Raw genomic sequence first — 26,448 nt, 5'->3', positions numbered from 1 at the left:
TGACGATTATGACAATTAATTGCCCGTTTTATTGCTTTGACATTTAATTCTCAAAATGTTTTGTTTATGATTTTTTTTCACACATTGTTGTGATCATTTAAATGAAATCTTTTGCAAGGTTTACCTGGCAGTAAATATTAATACACATATTTAAAAGTAATTATTTAATGACAATATATTTCAAAAATGGAAAATTCCTGTTAAGAAATAAACACAATAAAGTGTCTGAAATGTAAAAGTGTCTAAAATTGAATTTTTATTTTCAGTTATTATTCAATTCAATCAAAATAAACTATACAAGAACAGGCCTTAAAAAGTAGCCAATCCTACTAAGGTCATATTAGTACTGGTCCACTTGCCTGTAGTGGCTGCAAAACAAAAAATTCCTGCAGCTCCCCCTTTTGTTTTTAGAGAGATGTGCAATCATTGCGGTGATCTGAAATCATCGCAATGAGGTCGAACAATTGCAATGAGACGATTATTTAATCATTGTGACAGTCCTAAGCTGAATCAGTCAAAGAACTCATGTATTGACTTAAAAATATTATTTTATTAATATTGAACATTCTTTGATAATCAATCATTTTGGTTGAGTCTTTACAAAATGCAGAAAATAGTTTAATATATATATAAAAAGAAAGTGACTACAGATACAAAATGAAAATGTAGTACCAGGCTTAAAATCAAAGCTTAAGAAAAACAAAATCAATTGGCTTGCGAAGCCTTCGTCACCTTCAAACACACAATCTCACCGCATCAGTGTCAAAACAGTGCAATGATAACTTTATCAGGTACAACAGTCAACCAAAACTCATTAACAGCGAGCTAACCAACATTGCGATATCCACCTTTAAACAACATTGGTCTCTCAAACAGCAAAGGACAAAAGAGAACAATCAGGATTAGAGATAGAGAATGAACTGCATAAGCTCCTTGCTGTGACAGATCACTTCTGTAACTGACCTTATTTAATAGCTTCAATCTTTGGCCAAATAAAATATGTATTTTTATATATGTATCTATGATGTAATAACTGGTCCAAAACACTCAAGATTCACACTCTTTACTGTATATTAGAGTTAGTCTGACAATACTGCTACATACATTTTCCAAAGGCACCAAGTCAGTTTTGTAATCCGCCTCCAAAACCAGTTTTTCCAGCCAAAGCAGTACAAACCTAAATTAACTGCTGCATCATGAAACCTTACCGCTAATCCGAACCAAAAGGTCAAATAAACACAGTGGCCTGATGAAAAAAAAATCTCCTTAACGGAACAAAACTATTAAAAACACACACGCACACACACGACAGTGTAAGAAATGCAGTGGAGGATTGGGGCAGATATATACTGCCACAAAATAAACAAAAACACACTGTATCTCAATCTTATCATAAACTGTAAGTGCTAATCTGTAGAAAATACTAGCATAACAACAGTAATTTTACCTGATCTGCTACAATAAACTTGCATTAAAAGCTTATTCTATGTAATAAAGTCATAACTCAACTTACCATTAGTGGTGCAAGAGTTCCCTTACAGTGTTAAGATACAAAAACTTGCACTATAGGCGAATAAAGACGTAAAATTAAGGCAAAACATAAATATCTTTCAATGGAAGGCTTATCAAGTGATCCTTTAAAACAAGAAATTATCATTGATGAAAATGTTTACTGATATTGGCCCTTGATTCATTTATGCACAAATCCATTCTATCATACATACACACACAACTATACTTTTTTAAGGCATATGAAAACTACTCAAATTTAACAAAGGCACCTATTGCTAATGTATAAGCTGGGGTATGTCTACACAAATGGTATACCTTCATTAAAGAGTCATTGCATAATAAACTTCATAATTCACTACTTTATAGCATGTGGTATAACAGGAACTGTTGATTTCTGCTTGTGGATCGATTCAGTTTATGCAAATAATCATGCAAAATACGGCTTTGTTTTGGATAAGCCGAGACCATATAATACAATGACAAGACAGACGCAAACAAAATTATCACCATACCCAGAATTATTTCTGGATGGATAAAATTAGACACTTCATCATGCAGTGACACTTCAGATCAAATATTTAATTAAAAAAAGCAAAGAATTTAACCATTAAAGCTCTGAAGTGTTGGTAGACTGCTCTTTGGAATGCACTGGCAGTCTTGACCCTTTTTCTTACATTGTGTAATTTTGCCCATACGAGACGTGCCGTATTTTAAGTGATATTACAGATAAAAACTGTGCCTCAAAACAACACATCAATCAATATACCCTGACAAACCACCTCCAGATCTACAGGCATGTCAACCCTATAAGGCTATAAACTGAGGAACAAAATTTCCCCTGTGGCTTTGATCATGACCCCTCTTTGAGGAAACAGACCTATAAAACGTCTTTACTAGCTTATCCTAATAATTCTTTAAAAAACATAGGACTTGCACAAACGCCCTGCTAAAACGCTCTCACTCGCGCATATACAATACACCCAAAGTGACACTGTTGACAGTACAAACCGATGTATATTGACAAAGTAAAGGGAGACAAGAGTCTAAAGCAAGACTGGTCGTGCTCAACTTTGGGGATCCATATTGTTATGTGGACCCTCCTGTTCGTTAATGGTGTGCAGATGGAGGCAGACAGGAGGTCGCTGATGCTCCAGAGCCCCGTCTGAGGCAGCCAGGCCCTGCTCCTCGTCCCCTAGACCCTGGGGGCCACTGCTACGGGAATTGCAGCTATCACAGAAGTCCTGCTCCTCACGCATCTTTCCATCCATGAGCTCCTTCATCTCCTCCTCTTCTTCCTCTCCAGGCCCTTGGTTGCACACGCATACCTCAATCCCAGAATCACCTGTGAAGCGCCTGTGGCGCCCTGGAGTCTTGTCTTTGCTGTCAGGAGAACAGTCCAGACTTTGATCTCCAGGTTTTGTCAGATCTTCCTTGCTGTCGCTCTGTTTTACCAGGCTGTCTGAGGTGGCGCACGCTACCTGCTGAAGTTCGTCCTCAACACTGAGGTATGGTTTGAGGTGAGTTGAAGGAGAATGAGGTGTCTCCACACAGGGATCTGGGGAACAGTTCTCTGATGCAGAGGCAACGGGGCTGGATTGCAGGGGAGAGCAGAGCTCATTCGGTGGATCAGAACAAAGGGGGTCAGTGCTGGTGGACTGGCCTGGCTGAGAGGCACTGTATGGAGGCGGAGGGGTTGGAGGTCTGTTCTCTACTTCCTCGTATGGGGGTAAGAGGTAGCCAGGCAGAAACCCTGGAAGAGAGGACAATTTTTTTTTGTTGTACTGTCTGCAAACTTAAAGGGACAGTGCACTTTTTTTGAAAATATGCTCATTTTCCAGCTCCCCTAGAGTTAAACATTTGATTTTTTTTTCAGTTTTGGAATCCATTCAGCCGATCTCCAGGTCTGGCGGTACCACCCCCAGCATAGCACAGCACAATCCATTGAATCTGATTAGACCATTAGCATGGCGCTAAAAAATAACCAAAGAGTTTTGATATTTTTCCTATTTAAAACTTGACTCTTCTGTAGTTACATCGTGTACTAAGACTGACGGAAAAGTAAAATTTGAGATTTTCTAGGCCGATATGTCTAGGAATTATACTCTCATTCTGGTGTAATAATCAAGGACTTTGCTGTCGTAACATGGTTGCAGGAAGCGCAATGATATTACGCAGCGCCTGAAAATAGTCCCCTTGGTAACTTTCAATAGCAGAGTCCTTGGTCTAATCAGATTCAATGCATTGTGCTAAGCTATGCTAAAAGTGGTACCCCCAGACCCGGAGATCAGCTGAATGGATTCCAAAACGGCAAAAATAAAATGTTTAAAGCAACCCTAAAGAGTTTTTGCTTTTTGCTCCCCCTACAGGTTAGAAGCGTATATGTCCATTACCACTGTCGTAAATACTGCAGCATAGCTGGCTCTGATTGGATTGTAGGTCTGCCATAAAGCAAGTTTGTGTAGTTTTCACTCGAACTACAGGACCGCGACCCGATGGTTGGAAACTTCTTTAGTGCGGTTTTGACCGATAGAGGGCTGCAAAGCGAATGTGAAAGTGCCGTTCACCCCGTTTCGAGTGAATGAATGACTGAAACTTTTTTGAAAACGTTATTTTAAGGTAAAAAATTCTTTGCTGTTGCTTTAACTCTAGGGCTGGAAAATGAGCATATTTAAAAAAAAGTGGAGTGTCCCTTTAAGGTTTATCAGCTTGCACTGTTGTTTTACATTGTATTGTGCATTCCATAATAAATCTCACCGTCTATATGTTATTTTGGTTACAGCTATACTGACATTTCTGTGTAGTTCATATATGTGACCCTGCCTGTAAAAACCCATCTGAAGTCATTTATTTGCGATTTACTGTTTTCTGCATAAAATCATCCTTCTTAATGTAAAGTACATTCTGTGAAAATATAACTTTGATATTTTTAATATTGCCTGAGTAAGGTCATGCCAATAATTGAAATTAAAGTGAAATCAAACTTTGATGCTCCTAATCTTATAATTAGATTATGAGACTTGATTTTACAGGCATTATGTGTGTATATATTCATAGTAGTCAGCTGTACTGCAGTGTCTGATCTACTCTGTGTTTCAAAAAGTAAAATCCCTCAAAAGTCTTCATGCTGTTGACTTACATTTATGACATTTAGCAGACACCCTTATTCATAGTGATTTACAAAAGAGTGCTAAAAACTGGTACTGACTGAAGTAGAAGGGCACAGAGGTGTAGTTATGGGCTTCTCTGTAAGCGATGAGGTTGATCTCATGCTGTCGTTGTTGCTGCTGCAGTCTGTGTTTGGCTCGACGGTGGTGACATATGCAGCAGCATCCCAGAATAATGATGAGGGTCAGGACCAACCAAAACCCTGAAAAACAACACACGCATAACATCAATTTCAGATATGAATGCAACGGACATAATGCAAAACATAAACGTGGATGAACCAACTCAAGGAACTGTGGGTCAATGTGATGGGAGATCCAAGTGTGTGAAACATTGCCCCAAATAAAGCAAAAGACCTTTTCTGGCAGATAGGGGGGCACTTTTCCTAATACAGCAATTTAAGGCAACTGTTTACAGGAGCTGGCCAGATCTAGTTACACTGGGTTTGTGTCTGCCCGGGTCGTACATATTTGGAACGATGTGAAAAGGACTAAGTTCAGCCCCTTGACTCAGCAGATGATGTGCTGTAATTACCGTGGTGGTGAGGTTAGTCCTTAGTTATTAAAATAGATGGTACGCTAAAGGGAGAGGAGTAATTTGATAACACAGGAACACTGCCAACGGGTGTGAACAGGGCAGAACAACAACTAGATCGGTGCCAGCGCATGACTCAAAAGTTATATCCAACACATAATTATTAACCCATATAACCATGGTGCTGCAATAGATTTGTTTTGGATAAACTAAGTTTCCCAAACCCTTCATAATGCAGAGGGTCACTTACAGCATGTGGTTCCAGTAAGCTATGTAATTGTACATCTTAATTCTCGTTACCGTTTATAGTAACAAAACACTTGCCGTGTCAAATATAAGCCATGACGTTTTCTAAGGCATGTACTGCTCTTGTATCAGAGGTTACTATATCACATTAAAACTCCGATCACACATAGTTCAATAGTTGTAGTATATGCATGAGATAGAAATAAAAACTGTTGATTATTAGAATAAACCGTGTGATCGGGACTTGTTATATCCTGATTGAGTGTACTTTGCTCTAAAAACCAAATGACTGTGCATTACCCAACTTGCCTATTTACCCAACAAATAATACCGTTTAGTGGTCATTGTCAAAGATATTTGATATAACAAGATTCAGCACTCCTATTACTAGTACCAGGAGACTATGCAACGCTCAAATTACGGCCGTTCCGGTGACGGAAGTCTTGCCTTCCAGTTAAAACAACCATCAAACAATAAAAAAAAAGACGATTCGCTGGGGGAAAGGCTGTTTACAGTAAAAAAACATGGACGACACATCTTCATAGACTTTTACTTTAAAAATTGTAGCCAAAATATCTCAAAAATGGTCACTGACATCTTGCACCAATGATGTCATTTTGTACCAGAGTCTGCGCAGTACTGACCGTGATGTAGAGACATTTTCCCCATTTGACTCAATCATAAACACCCAAATCAAGTCGATATACAACTTTTAAATGCATCTAATAACTAACTTAAATCAAACTTATTAAAAAAAAGCTAATACTACGTAGACCAGCATGATAAGAAATTACAGAAACCATTTTTGGAAAAAAGGAATATGAAGTGTAATTTGATTTTTAAGTGTGGCTCACATCCCATTCGTTTACATTAAGAAGTTGTTTTTACAACCTATACTGTAGCCAGCCACCAGGGGGTAATAAAAGTGTTTTGGATTTACTTTTTAGGACATGCGTGGCACCCATGTGGCCAAGGCTAAAGTGACCTTGAACAAGGGGTTTAGTGCAATTTTAGTTTAACAAACAAAAGTTATGGTACAGCTGAGCTGAAAGATGTTGTCTAATTGTGATTTTAGCACACGATTTTAGAGATATCGGTTTTCCCTATTCAAGCAGAGAGGATTTTGGACTAAAAATCCAGGACTGACAAATGTTTCAGTGCTAAGAAACCCCTGAGTTTTGATAATTTTACAAAATCCTTACCCTGTTGAGAAATCCAGACGCTAGAAAACACTAGGCACTCAGTGTAAATCAATGACCAGAAACAGTAGGTTTGTAAATGCAACAAAAATAAAGTGGCCAAAGAGTATTTGAAAGTATTTGTTAGGGTTCGGTGTCGGTGTAGTAGGGAGGGCTTTTAGTGTCCCAATAATGCAGCAACCATTTATTCATTTTTAAAAATGCATAATCCTTTATACTCTGTTAATATTGCACCGTGTCTTGTTAATGTACAAAAATACTGAGGTGCAAATAGTACCTGCAAATACAAAGTATAGATAGCTTTTGAGTAGGGATGCATAACGATTAATCACGATTAATCTATAGCATAATAAAATCATATATGTGTGTAAACCGTGTATAATAATTATGTATCTATAAATATGCACACATACATGTATAATTTTAAGGAAAAAAATGAATATATTAAGTATTTTTATTTATATATATAAAATAAATGATACATAAATATACAAATGTATACACATGTAAACATTTCTTAAATATATACATGCATGTATCTATACAAAGTTATACACAGTTCACACACATACATGATGTAAACAAAAACTTTTATTCTGCTATAGATTAATCGTGATTAATCGTTATGCATCCCTACTTTGAAGACTGTACCCCCTTGCCCTCATCACAACTTTCTCTCAAACTAGAGCCCGACCGATATATTTTCCAAACTATCGGTATCGGCATTCATAATGGCCGATAAATGAATAAGGCGTCACACATCCTGCAACCTGCTGATCCAGCCAGAGTCGGGCAGAGAGAACAACGGTTAAGTGAGTTCATGGTGAGTTGGTCACACGTTTCTTTTTAAAATGCATTATCATTTTATTTTAGTCAAAACTCCTAAATAACTACAATTAACTAATGTTAGGGAAATCTGTTAATGTTTTGTTGCGTGTTTTTGAAAAAAACAAAACCGGCCGATATATCGGAATATCGGATTTTAAAACCAACAAACATTTGTATCGGCCTTCAAAATCCTTTATCGGTCGGGCTCTCTCAAACCCTGCAGCTATCCCAAAGTACACCACAGATTTTAAACCCTTTAGCAAACTGTGAATTTAACATGTAGAAAAAGTGTAAACTAATTATTATTAATTTAAAGAGGATTTTAAAGATTTACAGCGGTCTGGACCTCTGCGACAATGGCCATACACACAGCACCCCAACCCCAAAAAAAATTCTGTCCCGTGGCCAACATAAACTCTGTGGATTGGCCTGATAGTACAGCATGTGTAGGCAGAAAAGACTGAGAGATACTTACACCACACTTCATAGTAATAGCTGCAGCACTGAGACTCTCCACAGCAGTGACCTGAATCGCAGAAATAGCTCTGGTTATTCACCCCAAAACACAGCAGCCTGCTCTGTAAAACCAAACATAAAACACACACGTCATGAGCACAAACAACAGAAGAGTTGTTTTACTTCCGACCATGATGCTACTGTGGTGAAAGACTTCCTGCTCACACATGGATGCTCTGCAAGGTTTTTTAAAAAAAAAAAAAAAACATTCAAACATATCCTGCATTTAAAAAACGCAAACATTATTTGAGACTCAAAAGTCAATATCTGGTATAAAAGAACAAAAGAATAGCACAAGAACAAAACAAAAAAGATTAAATAGCCAAAACACAATAGCACAAGGGTTCACCTGCAGGTGTCCTAAAAACATTTTTTTCTAAATTCAAATGCAAATGAGAAGCATATTACGTTACAATCCTTTGCGTAAACAGGCTGTATTATAAATAATAAAAGCCCTGAATCCTATGCATTCTTGTATTACCTGTCGAAAGCCCTGCAGAAAAGGCATTGTAGACACCCGACCGACAAATCAACAATCGGCCCAGCAGAGACACGATTTTGTTACACACAGGACTGTGCGCAAAGACCGATGAAAAGACAGTGGGAGGTCGGGCTTGGGCGGCCCACCATCCACACATGGTACAGTGTGACATGAACTGACCAGTTTATTAGCGGGAGCTCTCAATTTAAACACACACACTCAGCCTCCCTCATGGCATTTCAAACTCAGCAAGCACTGCCAGGGAATGCAAGTAAACAGGATGACCAGACAAGTGGTCTGTCCCTTCTCTCAGTGTCGCACCCTCTCTCACTTACACACTATGAACGCTATGAAGACAACTGCTGGCCTGACAGTTGCCTCGAATGGTAAGCTGGACACAAAGCACACTTACAAAAGATATTGAATCTGAAAGCATCGCTGATGCATATATTTATCATTTCTAGTGTAAGGCATAAAATCGTCTTTCAGTATTCATTCGTGTGCTGTTGAGATAATGTTTAGTGGCGATAAGCTGCAAAAAGCAAAAGTCTACATTCTGCATACCAATGCAAGAACAGAAAGCAACTATCATGGTGCCAAAAAGCCCATACAGGGAACCGCAATGAAAGGGCACAGACAAATTAGAGGTTAGAGATTTAGGATGTTTGTTGATAAGAACACTTGATATTAAAAACAACCTTTTTAAGAGCCTTTTTATGCATTTGATCAAACTTATTAGTAAGACTTTTTTGCAAATAATGAAAATTATTGACAGATTGTTGACAAGCTAGCTACAAGTTAAGACTTCATTACCTATAAAGTTCATTACCTACAAAATCAATAGTTTTCACTGGCATGAGGTGATGCATTCATGTAAAAGCAATAACTGAAGTCATAGCTGCTGCTAGTTTAAAGGGATACACCAGCCATATATCAAAATTACCCTAATGATTTATTCACCCTCATGCAATCCGAGATAAATGTGTCCATCATCTTCCAGACAAGCATGTTTGGGGTTATTTTAGTAAATGCCCCTGCTCCCTCAAGCCTTATAATGGTAGAAAACAGCGATCAGGGACTTTAAACTCAAAAAAAGTGAATTTATCCTTCATAGAGGTAATCCACAGGACTCTAAAGGGGGTCGCACACAGAACGCGCAGCCCAGCGCCGCATCTAGGACAACTCAGAGCGAGGTATCGTAGAACCGGAAGTGCACATAAATAGCGCGAGCTTAGTCAAATAGCGTCTATTTAAAATGCAAAATATACGTTAGCAGCCAATGTTAATCGTTAATGATTTGGGACAAATATGATGTTATTTAATGTTAAACTATGTGAGTGGCATGACAGGGATTTGAGCAACGAGTCGTAGCTGGGCGCCGAGGACACACGCCACCTGCCGGCGCCGGTGTGCGTATACTCTTAGAAAACAATGTGATGGTTTCTTTTAGAGCGGTGCTGCGCTGAGCTGTGCATTCGGTGTGCGACCCCCTTAAGGGGCCAATAAAGGTCATCTGCGTGCAATCAATGCGACCTTGTACGAATATCATCTATATTTCAAACTTCTATAAACCGCAATACCTAGCTTCCGGCGACAACACCACTGTGGACTCACGCGATTCACGTGAGTGTTTTAGCGTAGTGAGCGTTTGTTGCCATGAGTATATTACGCAGTGACTTTCGTGAATCGAGTGAGTCCAACATGGCGTCTCCACCAGGAGCTAGTCATTACAGTCTACACAGTTTAAAATACGGATATTTTTCCTACAATATCGCATCGATCACCCACAAAAGATCTTTATTAACCCTTTGGAGCCATGTGGATTACTTCTCTTAAGAATGGATGCACCTCTTGGGGCTTCAAAGTCAGAAGTTGTTTCCTGATCAGTGTTTTCTCCCAACACAAGTCTGGAAAAGCAGGGACATTTACCAAGACAACTCCCAATGTTTTCATCTAAATGTGAATATGATGAACACATGCACCTCGGATTGATTTAGGTTGAATACATCATGGGGCAATTCAAATACTTGGCCGGAGTATCGCTTTAAATCTATTTAGCTATAGTAGACTAAAACAGTTATGAGAGGAGAGGGGACATATTATTTGATATAAGATTATTTAATATTGTTATATAATTCTATAGTTATTTGATCAAGCAAAAGATTAAGATCTTAACAGAATGTTTTACTATGTGGTACTTAATTTAATGTTTTATAAAAAAAAGTTAATAATTGTCATTTTCTTTAACTATTAAAATAGCCTATGTCGCTTGTAAAGTGTGTTGTTGAGCCATGGTACACGTGTATGCATGTATCAGGGGGGCGTTTCCCAAAAGCAACTATGGTCGCAAGTTCTGTCGTTACAAATAGAGTTCAATGGTAACAATGACCATAGTTAGCTAACAATGCTTTTGGGAAACTTAGCCCTGGACAGCACCACCTCCACCTCATTTCGAGCCAGGAAAAACCTGAGTGGTGTTCTGGAAATCCTTATAAAAATTCATTGTTTATAGAGAAATTGTTTTGAGGACAGGACAGAACAGTGAGCTCTGAGGTTAAGCAATGATACATGCTTCTGTAGAATCCAAAGTTAGGTAGAATTTTAACTTATTGTTATTTCTCAAATGACAAAATCCCAGTAAAAAAGTACACCATGTACCGATAAACAAAAGTCTGTATGTGCACTGAACAGATTACTTTGCTGCACCTTTAAAGTAACAGGCAACTGTACAAAACATGAAACAAATGAATGAAAGCCACATACTAAATACGTTTAATGCAGTATACAGAGATACCTGTTTACATGAACTTATATTAACAAAATTATTTAATAAAAAATTCTCAATGCCTAATGTTAAAGTGTAATTTATTTCAATACTATTGGCAATAAAATATTTACAAAATGCTTTTAAACTTGTTTTTTGATGGATGTTGTGTGGAATGGGGGCAGTGAGAAAGGCTGTGAAACTCCAGTCCTATCTTACATTTTCCTCATTGACACTAAGTGCACACATAAAACTGGTTGTGATTATAGTTTAATGTTGACTTAACAAACACAGCCGATTTTAAGCCAGTCCATTGTCTAAAAAAGTGAGACTGCTGTCAACAACCACGTGCTGTCATGTTAAGAGACTCGATCTGAGATCATTTTCATATTAAAAACAACGTTTGCATTAACACCTATGTTAAACAAACAGCTCACTCCCTGTTTTTCCAATTGTCTGACCTTGATCTAACACCTGTTAAAACACAACAGTATTAAAGCATCACCACAAACACATTCCTTTCATAGTCAAGGTCAGAACAAAAGCACAAGTCAAAACAGCCTCAGTAAAACCTTTGAAATATGTGATTATTCCAGAAACAGATACTGGTTAATTCTGCTTTACATTTATGTGTCACTCAGTGCCAGCTGAACTAGTAAAGTGCTGTTACAGTGCCAACAGTGCTAATAACCAATTACCAAAGAACTATTACAAAAAACACAATAACATAAATTGGCCTCCATTTTGTATTTAATGGTTTTTATATTATATAACCACCAATATTAATATAATATAAAGTGTAATTTTCTTTGGGTTATTTTAGATTACTTAAATTACTTAAAGACTGACATAAAGGAAGAAATCATGTCAAAAATGTTTGATAGATTGCTTGGCTATTTCCTCACATGTAATCTTAACAACAAATCAAAAACAGAACAAACTCCAGATTGGATTCTGTAACTCAATGAAATAACATAGTGTGTTGTTGACTTTGTTAACAGTCTAGTGTGTACAGTTCAAAGACATTTACTAATTAACTAAAAAGTAACACCTGCCAAAAGACAACATTATGCATTAACTTTCAATTATTCATTTTCTTTCTTCCACAGACAAAAACTTGAGGTTGGTTTTAGAAAAATATCACAGTTACACTATCTTGGATTTCACAAGATTTAAATGCAACCTTAACCTTAATTAAAAGACATATGAACGTGACATTAGCCATCCAGGTTTGTGTCACCTAACTGTTGTGTTTACCAAAAACTAATTTTACTGAGGCACAACGAGCTTGATTTCAAAACTTGTAGAAATGTTTGAAACTTGTAAAACTTAGATCCTAATTAATTTCGTAAACACAAAAGCTGTGGCTTAAACCCTAGTTAACTGCCTAACTAGACATTTGCGGGCAAAAATTATACTCAAGAAGGGTGCTCGTTAGGTTTTGAAACACAGTTACAGTCTGACGGCTAAGCTAATGATGCTAGCAGAGTCTTTACCTCGGTCAACGCTGCTTCCACTGACACCGAACCGACCGGTCCAATAACCGCGTTACTAATAGACAAGCCCATTCCCAGTCTTATATATCGGACCCCCCACATTCCGCCCTTTCTTGTGGCTTTCGCCACATCTGCGAGACGGCAGAACATTCAGCTAGCCTACGAGGCGAGCTAGCTTCAGTTACGTCTCTTTCTTTCAACTCGTTCACAAACTCTGAAAGTCTAAGATAAGCTCCGCCCCTTCCTTCGAACAGTCGCTATTGGTCCATTCAAGCGTACACTTCCGGGTTTGGCAAATAGAACAGGCAGCGATAGGCTGATTTATCTGTCATCTTACACGATCTCATCGCCGATTTGGGCGTTATTTTGTTGTTCTTCACCAGCTGAGATAAAGAAATCAGCTGACTCTGAATTTAAAGGGACAGGAAATGACATATTTCCCTATATGTAAACAACATATATCCTGCTCAGTGGTGGTGCCGATGTTGTATATTATTAACTGTAGATTAATTAGGCTATATTAATTCGAGAATATAATACATGATTCAAAATTTAGCAAATAATCTTTATGTAGTGGGACAGGTATGAGGAACTGGCTTTATAATTAGCTTCATAATTTATAAGTTACTAATTCTGGAGTCTTGAATGCTCCGTTTTTAACAGTGTTTCAGTACCTGAAAGGAATTTATTGAATTGCAAAATTATGTAATTTATATTTATAGCACATGCAATTTTAAGTATTTTTAACTTTTTGTAGGTTAGGCCTACATCTTTTCATTGTTCCATTAACAATTTATAAGCATTATTTGTAGGCAGAACATAACTAAAAATAAAAAATCTCTTTGTACACCCGTTTGCTGTGCACAAAACTAAGGCTTTTGTCAATGATTTAACAGGTAGCGTTTGTACGAAGACTTTAAAGGCACCATAAAATCATGCCTAATGATCTTGCACAAATCTAAATAAGCTTTAGATGAGCTTAAGATATAACATAACGCTTATTTCTTGGTAGAGTGGAATTATAAAAATGTACATTTATACTATAATTAACATCCTTCAACCACTCTATCACACAGGATTACAATCTAAAAAAGCTGGGTTATTTTTAACCCAGCATTGGGTCCAAAAGGGACAAACCAGCATGGATTGTAATTTATCTATCCTAAGAGGTTTTTACCCAGTGCTGGGTCAAATGTAAACATTTTCTGCACTCAGAAAAATTTACTTTCACTTTTGCCAATTTTGATTAATCCTTCATGTTGAGATTACTTAAAAAAATTATTTAACAATGTGAACTTAATAAGAGTAAAAAGATTAAAGAAATAAATATGTCTTGTTCAGCTTTACTTAAAAATTCTTTGTTCAAACAACATAAAAATGTGGCATAAAATTAACAGGTTAAAGAGCACCTATTTTCCCTTTTCACGTTTTTAAATTTTCTTTTTTGGTGTGTAAGTGTGTATTATGCTGCGTTCCAGGCTGGTTTTTGAGCTCGTAAATTACGATTCAAAAACATGCCTCACGACTCGGAACTGGGACTACATCGATCTAGTATGAGTTCACGGGTGGGAAGTCACAGGTTTGACTGCCGTTCCAGTGCACTTTAGAAAACTGGAAAAACACGGGTTACAGGTTGCCTGGAACGTGGCATTAGTACATGTTAATGATATGCAAAAGGTACATACCCCAAATTAAACGATGACGCGAGTTATCATCTCCAACGTAAATCTCTTTTCTTGGACTACAACAAACACATGGATTGTAGGCAACAGTTTACTTCCTGGGATTGGTGATGTAGACAAGACCGACATTATCATAATTCCTCCTGCTTCGGACTTACAGCCTTTAAGTCAGCTCCTGTTAGCAACCGTATATCTTTCAAACATGGTAAGAAGCGTCACATTTCCGGCTGCTGTCAGAGGTATTCAGGCCAATCACAATATACAGATTAGCTGGCCAATCAGGGACACAAAGCTTTTCAAATCGATGAGTTTCAGGAAGAGAGTGAAATCTTGGGCTAGAAAAATTTACGGTATGTGGAAAATAATGTGTTTTTATCCATAAACCACGCGAACACATTGTGTTATACCAAATACACAAAATAACGTTGTTTTTTAGCAATGAAATAGGTGCTCTTTAATAAAACCAATACATACTGGCATCTTATTGCCTGAGAATGTTGCAGTGTATTATGGGTAATTGTTTTTCTGACACCACCTTGCAGAAGTGTAGCACCATTAATAAGTGGCCAAGTATAAGTCAATGAACTTGTTTATATATATTTTTAGAACACAAACCAACAAACAAACAAATCAATGAATGGTTTGAAATGTAACATTTATTTAAATATGTATTTGATCAGCTGTAATTAAAAGATCTATATAAGTTGTATTGAGCAGCTGCACTATGATTAATTGATTCAGTGTTATGGAGTTATTAAATGGGCAATCCTAATTAAAGGGGGTGGAGTTTATATAATGGCATTATTAATTTTTTGCCATCATTAAATAGTTCACTTTAAAATGAAAATTCTGTCATCATTTACTCATCCTTATGTTGTTCTAAACCTGTATGAATTTCTTTTTTCTGATGAACACAAAAGAAGATATTTTGAGAAATGATGGTAAACACACAGCAGTAAGTGACCATAGACTTCCATAGTAGGAATAAAAATATAATGGATTTTAATGGCTACTGTCAACTGTGTGCTTACCATCATTTAACAAAATATTTTCTTCATCATTTATTACAATACTTCCAAAATATTTTTTTATTCCTACTATGGAAGTCAATAGTCACTATCTGCTGTGTGTTTACCATCATTTCTCAAAATATCTTCTTTTGTGTTCATCAGATAAAAGAAATGCATACAGGTTTAGAACAACATGAGGATAAACAAATTATGACAGAATTTCATTTTTGGGCGAACTATCCCCAAATTTAACCCAACGTCTGGGTTTGTCCATTTTAAACCAACGGTGGGTTGACTTAAAAAACCAGGCCATTATGTTAAATACTGATAGGATTCAGATGTGTCTTGATATTTTCCTACCTCCAGATGCCGGTGAAAGCAGCATCTTTCAGGTTTCAGACACAACCAAAGTATCTGCTGTCATTGAGATAGTGACAAGCACTGATCCCTAAAAAAATCTGTGTAATCTCTCAAGTAAACCTATTTGTTTTGCGGTAAATGTTATTTTGACAGACATAGCTAAGGGCTCTTGCTTTATTCCTGGGACACATCTCCCTAACTTCGGACCGCGGCTTCTTAGGTGAGGCCCTTTGAACCAAGCCAAGTTAAAAGGAACAAAAGCAAACAAATCACATTGTTCTTTCAGGAATTTTTCTTGTTCACTGCTTTTTATTTCTCTCTTTTTTCGGGCACTTCTCTCATTCAGAGCAGTAAAGTCAATGGATCCTTACATCCCAGCTTGACAGTTAGGAGGATACAAGCTAATCCTCTTAATCTGCCTTTTCTCCCGTGCTGTGCCAAAGGGGGAGAGGTACCCAGCACAAGTAATCCTATCGAAAAGACAATAGGATTAGACCCCAGCTCTTGGAGTGACAATCAGATATCTACTGACTGATTTGCAAAGTAGGGTCGAGTTTCTTCAAATTAGCTTTTTTTCTCCTCTAGGGAAAGGGTGCCTTTCATTAACTGCTGGTGGGATTCCTTTAGGAGAGATGCTGGAGGTCCGCATGAAAGGCATGTATTCTTCGGATCTAGCATACGGATGAGTGACAGGTCCTGGGCTTCTCCCACAGTCAAAGCTGAGAGGTAAAGAAGCACCGTTGGCTCGGTCTACCCCTCCACCCTTTTACCCTCTGTCAACCCCTTTATGATTCAAACTCGAAAGACTTTGAAAGTGTTTGACAGATGGATCAGATTCCAATGCTCAATGGGGATACATGTAGCAGATCAACAAGGCCAAATGACAACAATTTGAGATACGTTGCCTGTTCTTCCCGTTTGTGTGCTGCCATGCAACATGCTTTGCATAACATCTGAAGCCAATAAAAGCAGTTTACATAAATGTCTGTAATTCTGGGCAGGGTTGCTTGTCGAAATACTTTTATAAAAAACCCTACAAGCAGGCTTTGCAAACTCTGACCTTATACATTATATATATATATGCATACATACTGATTTTATAAATAACACTACAAACAGTTAAATATTTTGAGGGGGAAGCAAGTTGGGTCCTAAATTATTATAAAGCTTGTGCTTTTAGTGTGCCAGAAAAAGCGCAATAGATATGTCCTCCTTGTGACCTTTAGATGGCACTATTGGTGTAAAATTACCCCAGAATCCACTGAGATGTCTATGTGGGTTGAAGCCTATTCTTGGCTCTGTGATTAGCCACTGTGACACCTGATACTTAACCACAAGCTAATGCAGCTTGGGAAAAGCATCGTCCTGTAGGAAACAAGGGTCACCTGCACTTAAAAGGAAGTCCTCAATTCCATTTAAGTCCAGTGAACTTGGCCAAGCAAAACACAGCCTAACTTTTAACTTCATCTCATATTACATTTGTAGTCCAGTCAGTAAGTAAAGAGAACTGTTGGGATTATCATTCAAGAGGATAATAAATAAAATCCAACTTATTATGCTGTTTACAGGTCAAATTAATAAAAGTCATCCAGTTAACTGACCACCTTGAGAAATATGAATGGAGAATTTTTAACTTATGTTCATCACTAAACACGTTTTGCGTTTTTCAATTTTGTAACCACAAAATATAAAACATGAGCACGGAGCATGAGCTCCCACCTTTCTAAAGTCTAAGGTAACCTGACGGATACGGTTTCACCTGCTACACTTTCCCAGTTAAATAGCTCGGCTTCCCACTATTCTTCCAACATCTGCCGGGAGAATCACGGCGTAATTGAGGCTTTAAAAAGGCATGCCAAAAAGCTCACCAGATGCATCATTACAGCCTTTAGCCTGTCCTTTAAATCTAAATTTATGAAGCGGTCTTTGCTCTGAACCGTGTTATGATGCTGGAGCATGTGTCCAGCAAGGGAATAGATGCTTTACAGACAAACAAAACAACTGGACCTACGCATTAAAACAAATTAGATCATAATGCTTTCAAAAATGTCAACAGCGGTTTCTTGTGAGGGCTCCTTCTTGTCATCCAGATGTTTCTTCTGAGATCAAAGCTGGAATGCGCTCAGATGGCGCAAACATATTTGTTGTGTAATACTGGCGGAAAATGTAAACCTTTGTGCTCTTTGAGTAACGTAGACCTTTTACTGAGCTTAAATTGCCTGTATGATTTTACAGCGATTTGGGCAGGTGCAAAGCGTGTAAAGTGGTTTAATCCCACCTCTGTGTAATCATTTCTTTTTTGATGCCTGCATTTTTACATGCACAGACAAGTATGAAGATCAGAGAGCACAAAAGACAGAAATAAATAATCACGTTATGGTTGATGTATAGATAATGTGCGTGTTTCTTTGTGTTGCTGTAGGTTCTGAAGGTCTTTATTACCTTTAAAAGAATCTGCGAGCTTGTGGTTCACCCACAAATCCCGAAGGAGCTTTTGTTAATGACCTTGTGAGAGGCCAGACAGACGCACATTAGATAGATTGATAGGCAGATGTGATTAAAGCATTGCAAACAACTAATTCTAATTCTCAGATTTTAGTTATGCTTCATGGATCTAAAATTGACTGCCTGCATTTAGGAATATCCACAGTGTCATCTTCAATATGACTGAGTGCCCATTTGCTGCTGAGCTCCAAACATATGGATTATTATTTATTAAACTGACCACGTCCTGGAGTCCCAGGAGGCCATATTTCCTGCATGATTGTACAATACTGCGTGGAGGTGTAGGCATGCCTTTTATCCTCAATGACAAAATCAGGTAATGGATTGTACCACGTTGCATGTGATATAATTATTCAGTGATTGACTATAAATCACGTCCACCCAATATGAGCCCCACCTTTAAAAAATTACAACTGCTCTGTGCATTGTCCCGAGTTGGTCAACGTATATTGCCTCAGTAGTGAATAAACAAAGTATGGTGAACATATGTTATAGGGTGGGATATGGGAGATTTGCTGTGTAAGTGGACAATGTGCAATTGAAAGAGTAAGATTAACTCTAGTTAGTTATTATGGGGCCCACATGGTTTCTGCAAATATTTTTTCTGCAAATTTTTGAGAATATGGGCGATTCTCGCGAAATTAGACTTATGATGTGTCATGAAACATTTGCTCATGATTTCAAATGACATCATACAAACCAATTTTGTTGTTTTTTCCTCATTTAAGGGGAAAATTGTCATTACCGCAATGTGTCCATGACTGGATTTGGGTTCTTTGACATGGAAATATTTATAATAAAAAAATCCAAAAAATAAAAAGCTTCAGTGCATGCTACACCATAAACATCCACAGCAAAGAAACATGTGGTATTTGGTGATCATTGGTAAACGTAGAGACAATAATAAGGAATATAAATGTGTCCAAGAAAAAATTTCTCATCCTCCGCAACAATTTTCAATCATTGTTTAAGCCCTCAAGGAACTAACATTTTAAAAAAATTGTTGGAAGGGACAGTTCTTATTTTTTCTCTCCAGATAAAAGTTTAAATTTTGTTTGTCATAGTACCTAGGCAACTTTTTATTCTCATTACCGAAACATGAGTTTTTAAATGCATATATTTAATGGAATATCATGTCAGATAAAAGTTGAAATTTTGTTTGTCATAGTACCTAGACAACTTTTTAGTTCTCATTACCGAAACATGAGTTTGTAAATGCATATATTTAATGGAATATCATGTTACGGTAATGATCATTTTTGATAATGATCATCTAAAAAATGTAAATAATTCTATAGCAAATATTTTTTAAATCCTCCAAAAATAATGGTTACAGTAAATTCAGAAAATTATCCTCAAGGGCTTTTTAAAAAATCTGATGTGGGACACCTAAGTCTGGATTTCGTGAGAATCACCCCTATGTATGCATTTGTTAGACACTTTTCAAAATGATTTATAGTGCATTCAGGTAATACATTAATCTAAATATCAGATTAGAAGGGTCAAAGTGTGATTTCACATTGATTCCCATCTTTGACATGAACTTAGTCAATTTCTAAGATATCAAGGTTGTAAGAATGTTCTTTACATTATGCAAGATGATTTTTTGCAAAAACACAGACTGTGGATTTCTATCGATTTAAATACTGTAAAATGTGTTACATAAAACAGCGAGTACTACACTCTTTTAACACCGCTGAGTTGTATAGGATAGATTAATGGATATATTCCTATGAGTTATCACAGAGGAATCCCAAAGCAAACAAAAGTGTAATGGGACAACATCACTGCAGTGGCATCTTGTGACTGAGTCAAATCCAAGGGGGTTTTAACATCAGAAGCATGAGGTAGTTGTTTTGGGATGGCATGGATTAACCGTGTCAGCGCAGGCCTCTGTCAGCTGTGGATGGTCATACACTAACTAAGCTACTATTGCACTGCGAGACAACACTTTGAGAAGAATAAGAAAAAAGAGGCAAGTCTACTTTGGTTTTTCTGTTCTCCTCCTGCAGATGTCTGTTCCTGCACAAACCCGGCAGCCACCCATAGCTTTTAAGACTTAACCTTTGACCTCAGATTTCTCACTTTACGGTGTATGACACTAGTCAAAAACACTTAGAGGGTCACCAAATGTCTTCCTTGCCTCTTTAGGAGCACCACAGAGAGATTATTAAAACACATGTAACACAACAGTTATGATTCTTTAGTCGTATGGGCGATTGTATATACAACAGTTGTAAGTTAACTTTATGAAAATGTATACTATTGATAAGAAATCAGTGCACACAGAGTATTTGCAAGTTACTGAGAGAGACTTTACTGCTGTCTATAGGATTTGTCTGTTTACGCAAATTCTGTTGAGTCTGATGCACGGATCGCTTATCTCATGAAATTATATAATATGCACTACTGTACTATTCATATACAAACACTTCATTTTGCTCTGATTATTAGTTAAATTAGATATTTGTTCAATTGATGATTTTAAAAGCTACGCTAGTAGACGTGTAGACCACAAGCGGTATGAATGGCTACTAGCGTAAAAAAATACAGCCACTCGGTGAGCTCTAGTTATAAAATCACACTGTATGTGCGAACAGGGCATTACTGAGGTGTCAGAATCAAGTGAAGCGTAACGGACTAAACATTTCACAGCATACATACACTGAGCTAACCGAGACCAAAAAACCCAACATACAAAGACAACAATACATTTATTTGGCTCACTGTTGGAAAAATATACTTTCAGTTACAATATATCTATTATCATATGACCTGTGGTTTAACATAAATCCCCTTAGTGGGCGCTGGCAGATCTGAGCAGTGTTTGTTTTAGACATCCCAGAGGTCGCTGGCAATGTGTTAAGTCCGTTAAGACTCGGGCCACAGAAGGTCGTGAACCCTGCTCGCTCGCAGGAGCCTGCGACAGAGCAAACCAGGGGGAAATATCCACCAGTCTATACGTGTATCATTGGGTGAACTGATCATTCAAAAGCCAAGATGAGTTTTTCCATCACCATTGATTGGCGTGTAGGAGACACTACGAAATTGTTAAAAAGTTACTGTGCATTTAAATGTATGGTAATTTCCAGGACTGGGAGCCTACAGTTCTGAAGTCAAGCGAATAGAGGACGGAGGCTAAAGCAGCGTACAGGTGTGTAGTACTGAAGCACAGACTGTACACTGGGCTGCTGGTTGTGGGTGCCAGTTGAAACATCTGCCAAATCAAATATAGCAAATATGAATTTAAGTACAATAAAAATGGAGATATATACAAAAGTCTTAGGCCACCATTAGATTTGCTGTTAAAAGGGGACATTTCACAAGACTTTTTTATGATGTCAAATAAATCTTTGGCGTCCCCAGAGTACATATGTAAAGTTCCAGCTCAAAATATTATATAGATAATTTATTATAGCATGTTAAAATTGCCACTTTGTAGATGTGAGCAAAAATGTGCCGTTTTTGGGTGTGTCCTTTTAAATGCAAATAAGCTGATCTCTGCACTAAATGGCAGTGCTGTGGTTGGATTGTGCAGATTAAGGGGCGGTATTATTATAATAAGATCCCCTTCTGACATCAAAAGGGAGACAAATTTCATTACCTAATTTTTCCCATGCTTGCAGAGAATGATTTACCAAAACTAAGTTACTGGGTTGATCTTTTTCACATTTTCCAGGTTAATAGAAGCACTGGGAACCCAATTATAGCACTTAAACAAGGGAAAAAGTCAAATTTTCATGATATATCCCCTTTAAGGAATGATAAAATGTATTACTAAGAAAAGTTATTTCTTAGTCTCTTTAATAGAATACATCCAGAAAATAAAAATAAATGTGTATAAAATATTAAAAAACTGGGGGGAAAAAAAATCAGAAAATCCATCTTTTACAAGAAAGATTTATGGTTATGCGTAGGACCTATGGCTTAGGATATGCATAGCCTGTCTATATACACCATGACATGCCCAGTGTGGATATTGCCTACAGGCGATTCAGATGTGTAATTCTGCGTTCACACCAAACGCGGATAAAACGTCTGGCGCATATTACTGCAATGTTAAGTCAATGTAAATACGCATTTACGTGCATCTGGAGGTCTCGTGGCGCAATTGAGGCGTTTAGCATGACGCGGTAGACGCGAATCCGCCTCATTCGCACGAACTAGAAGCGAATTGACGCGCATTGAGCGTTGTGGCGGGAAACGTGCGAGTTGAAAAATCGAAACTTTGACGGAAAATCACACCACATTAACCAATCAGGAGCATGCTCTAGTAGTGACGTGATTACAGGAAGCAAGCGGAGTCGCAGAAGCCCCTTCCCATGATGAGGATTTCCGCGTGAATGTCTCAAATGACAAAAATTTCATGAGCGGCTTTCACTGGCGAATGAAGCGAGTTAAAGGACAAGTTTGGTATTTTACACTTAAAGCCCTGTTTTCAGATTGGTTATGATGAAATAGAATGGTTTTGACTGAAATTTGGACATATGATGCTGGCCCGAGAATTTTTTGGGTGTTTCTTGTATCACCTCCCACCTCCACAACGGGTGCACAGGTGCACCGGAACAATCCTTCCCAAAATGCATTAAACTCTCGTTTACAAAGATGTGAAACTCACCGAGTGGTCAGAGATGTTCACTGATATGTTCACACAAAAATCGCTGCAAAACACGCATTCCAACAGGTTTTATCGTAGTTTTTGCCAACTCCATTGACTTGTATTAGATGTGCTGTGAGGTACGGTATTACTCCGCGCCGGGAACCCGTTTGTATTCTTGCAATTGGCAAAGGTGGATTATCGCCACCACCTGGGCTGGAGTGTCTATTATTCAAGCTCTCAACGGAAGAATATACGGGTGTGAGGCGTTTGGAAAAATAGGTCCACAAGTTTACAACGAATGCTAAAACACCTGTTGGAATGCATCTTTTGCAGCGATTTTTGTGTGAGCATATCAATGAACACCCCTGACCACTCGGTGAGTTTCACGTCTTGTAAACAAAAGTTTAATGCATTTTAGGAAAAATTGTTTCAGTGCACCTATACAGCCATAATAGAGATGGGAGGCGAAACAACAAACACCCAAAAACTCTCTGGGCAGCCGCACATGTCGAAACCCCAGTCAAAACCATTCCATTTCATCACAAACAATCTGAAAACAGGGCTTCAAGTGCAAAACACCGAACTTGTCCTCCAACTCAAAATGTTCAAGCATGCAACTACACGCGAATAGCGGGTTTTTGCCGCCTCTACTGCATCTGGTGTGAACGCACAGTAAGTGTGAACAACAACGCAGAAGCATGAACGAAAAATGACGGGTTGCCTATGGAGTCGTGGCTACGCCATAGGTCCTACGCCGGACTATAATGAACCCTTAACTCTTTCCCCGCCAGCGTTTAAAAAAAAAGTTGCCAACCAGCGCCAGCATTTTTCATGATTTTTACAAGTTTAATGCCTTCCAGAAAAGGTTCGTTTTTAAATATATAAACAAACAAAATAAAAAATGAAAGAGCAGACCCTCTGCTTTCAAACAAATAAAAAAACGTTTCATCCTACCTTCATTAGTTCTCTTTTTATCACCTCTCAAATGTGGGTAGGTTCCTTCAAAAACACCCAATTTTGAGCAAAAAGCTCAGATTATTCAATTTTTGTGAAGGACTTTTGTTAGAGATCAGATGCAGAGCGATCTTTAAAACATACACCGAGTTCTTTCTCTTTTACGTGTTGTATAAGTTGCGCCACCTGGTGGATAATAGTGGTATTGCGTAAAGTCGGAAATTGTCGTCATTGGCAGGGAAGCGTTTTCTCTTAATTGACGAGTTATCTCGTCATCTTTGGCAGGGAAAGAGTTAAAGTGTCCAGTATTTAGTGTGAGGCCCCCTTACACTTGAGCAATAGCAGGAACCCGCAGGCTCTCTTAAGCCTAATTTCTAATTATAATCTAGTATAATCAATTATAATAATTCTAATGACTTTTGGACTTCAGTCTCCTCAATAGAGTTTAAGATGTGCTTAGTCTTAAGGGACTAAACACACTAAAAACTGATTTTGCCCGAAGAAGCCATTTGTTTTATTAATTGTGGGTTTTTCATCTTGTGTACATATTTCCTGTATTTTCTGTTTGCATTTGAATAAAAATACATACAGAAGAAAAATAACTATGGATGGTTATTAAAACTTGGCTAAAACAAGAAACTGGTGGTGGCCTTAGACCTTTGCACTGCGCTGTATAAGATAAGTGCTGATACGTTGCTCACGGTTACCTGTAGACAGCGGGTTTGCCGTTTGTCCCAAAGGCGCACTACTCCATAATATGACGAGCCGCTGGCAATCATGTGATTCTTGTCTGTCTTTATACAGTAAAGGGCGCTGTCATGAGGCTCCTCCCACTCCATCACACACTTCCTGTTAGGAGGAAATGCTTAAGATGATGATTTTGATCATGATTAATGATTTCATACAGTTACTTTAGCAAAAATTAAAATTTGTTAACATAGTTTATGCTTTTATTGTGTGATTATTACTATATGTTTGTGTTTTATGGAAGGGAGCAATTCTGCTTTGTTACCTCCATGGCAAGATATACAGTTTGTAATGACATGAAAGTAAATAATAACCAAGCTTTCTCTTTTGAGTGACCTACCTAAAAACAATAGCAAATATGTATCTGAAAGAACAATGTAATGGGCTGTGAATATATATAGAGACATTCTAAAGCATGAGTCTCTATTTACTCTGCAATTCCAGCTGTTCAGCTACATCAGACCAGTCCTTAAATTCAAGGGCCAAAGCCACCATGGCTAGCTTTCCTTGCGTGGCTTAAAGGCGAGCGTCTTATTTGTGCTGGCGGGCCACAAGGGTGAAACCTCATCCCTTGTTTACGGAAAGGGGCTCTCTTGTTTTAGAGCAGGTTGGTCAGAAAGGAGGGAACGATAAGGGAAGTATCTGCGCACATGCTGAGCCAATAGAGATCAATTCTCCATTAATGGTGTGTTGAATAAATCATGGTGAGGGAGTGTGGCTGGGCGGTGTGGCAGACAGCAGGGCAGCAGAAGTGTGCAGGAGACGTCTGGATTGTTTATTGCTGGCCTGCACATGTGCACACAATACACACACAAACCTGGACTATTCATCCTATATGCAGACAGTAACATCATCTGCTTATTTAGCTGAAAATGAAGAATAACTTGGTGCACAATATTTAAACATGAATGGAGGCATAAGCAGATGAATTTGCTATTTTAGAGACAAGTACTGTCAACCAATAAAAGTTTGTGGCAAACTTCCAATCACATCCGGTCATATCCTACTTTTCTATGTTCCCATTGTCTTTCTCAATCCTGAATCTCCTCGTTTACTCTATTTTTACCCCTTTACTTAACATTTTTAAAACAAGATTAAAGCAAAATGGCAGAAGAGTAAATAAATCCTGCTTTGTTTTAATTTTACTCCATTGGAAAAATGGCTGATTTTTATTAGGGCTGTTAAAAGGTTAATCGCGATTAATCGCATACAAAATAAAAGTTTGTGTTTGCCGAATATATTTTTGTGTTAATTGTGTGACATTTAAATGTTTCTTAAGTACATACATGCATGTGTTTGTATTTATATTAGGGCTGTCAAAAGATTAATCGCGATTAATCGCATCCAAAATAAAAGTTTGTGTTTACATAACATATGTGTGTGTACTGTGTACAATAATTATTTACATAAAAAACACACCCAATCATGTATATATTTAAGCAAATTGGTTATATTCATATATAAAATATTTATATTTATATATAATATAAATTATATAAATGTATATACAGTATTTAAAGGCAAATATTTCTTAAATATATATACATGAATGTGTGTGTATTTATACATATTATTTACACACAGTACACACACATGTTATGTAAACACAAACTTTTATTTTGGATGCGATTAATCGCAATTAATCTTTTGACAGCCCTAATTTATATATATGCAAAATAATTACACACAGTGCACACACATATATTATGCAAAAACAAACTTTTACTTTGTATGCGATTAATCGCAATTAATCTTTTGACAGCCCTAATTTTTATTGTTTCTTTCTTTAAGTATAAAACTAACTAAATTTTAGTAAGGTGAAGTTTAATACTTAAAACAGCCATCAGGG

The 26,448-nt window shown here is 37.5% G+C and overlaps 2 protein-coding genes across 4 annotated transcripts in view; both read right to left on the bottom strand.

Annotated features, from left to right (window-relative positions):
- Positions 1-530: 530 nt before the first annotated feature.
- wbp1la (WW domain binding protein 1-like a) lies at positions 531-12,968 on the bottom strand. 2 transcript variants are annotated; one of them, XM_055171284.2, is made up of 4 exons: positions 12,742-12,968; positions 7,960-8,062; positions 4,718-4,879; positions 531-3,262 (listed from the first exon to the last, which is right to left on the bottom strand). In XM_055171284.2, the coding sequence occupies exons 1-4, from the start codon at positions 12,889-12,891 to the stop codon at positions 2,577-2,579; spliced, it is 1,101 nt and encodes a 366-aa protein (XP_055027259.2). In that variant the 5' UTR covers positions 12,892-12,968; the 3' UTR covers positions 531-2,576. The 2 variants fall into 2 exon arrangements, with proteins under 2 accessions (XP_055027259.2, XP_055027260.2); XM_055171285.2 differs by lacking the exon at positions 12,742-12,968 and adding an exon at positions 8,482-8,708.
- Positions 12,969-20,993: 8,025 nt separating this feature from the next.
- The window catches only part of fbxw4 (F-box and WD repeat domain containing 4), a 36,501-nt gene continuing 31,046 nt past the window's right edge, over positions 20,994-26,448 (bottom strand). For both annotated transcript variants that reach the window (XM_073873303.1, XM_055169892.2), the window contains 2 exons: positions 24,560-24,701; positions 20,994-21,515 (listed from right to left, as the gene is read on the bottom strand). In XM_073873303.1, the coding sequence (XP_073729404.1) occupies positions 21,369-21,515; positions 24,560-24,701 (289 nt within the window). In that variant the 3' untranslated portion in view covers positions 20,994-21,368. The remainder of the gene's footprint in view (positions 21,516-24,559; positions 24,702-26,448) is intronic.

This window comes from Misgurnus anguillicaudatus, chromosome 11 (genome assembly GCF_027580225.2).
Source record: "Misgurnus anguillicaudatus chromosome 11, ASM2758022v2, whole genome shotgun sequence".
NCBI lineage: Eukaryota > Metazoa > Chordata > Actinopteri > Cypriniformes > Cobitidae > Misgurnus > Misgurnus anguillicaudatus.
Note: the sequence above shows the minus strand (reverse complement) of the source record. Positions and strands in the feature narration are given on the sequence as shown.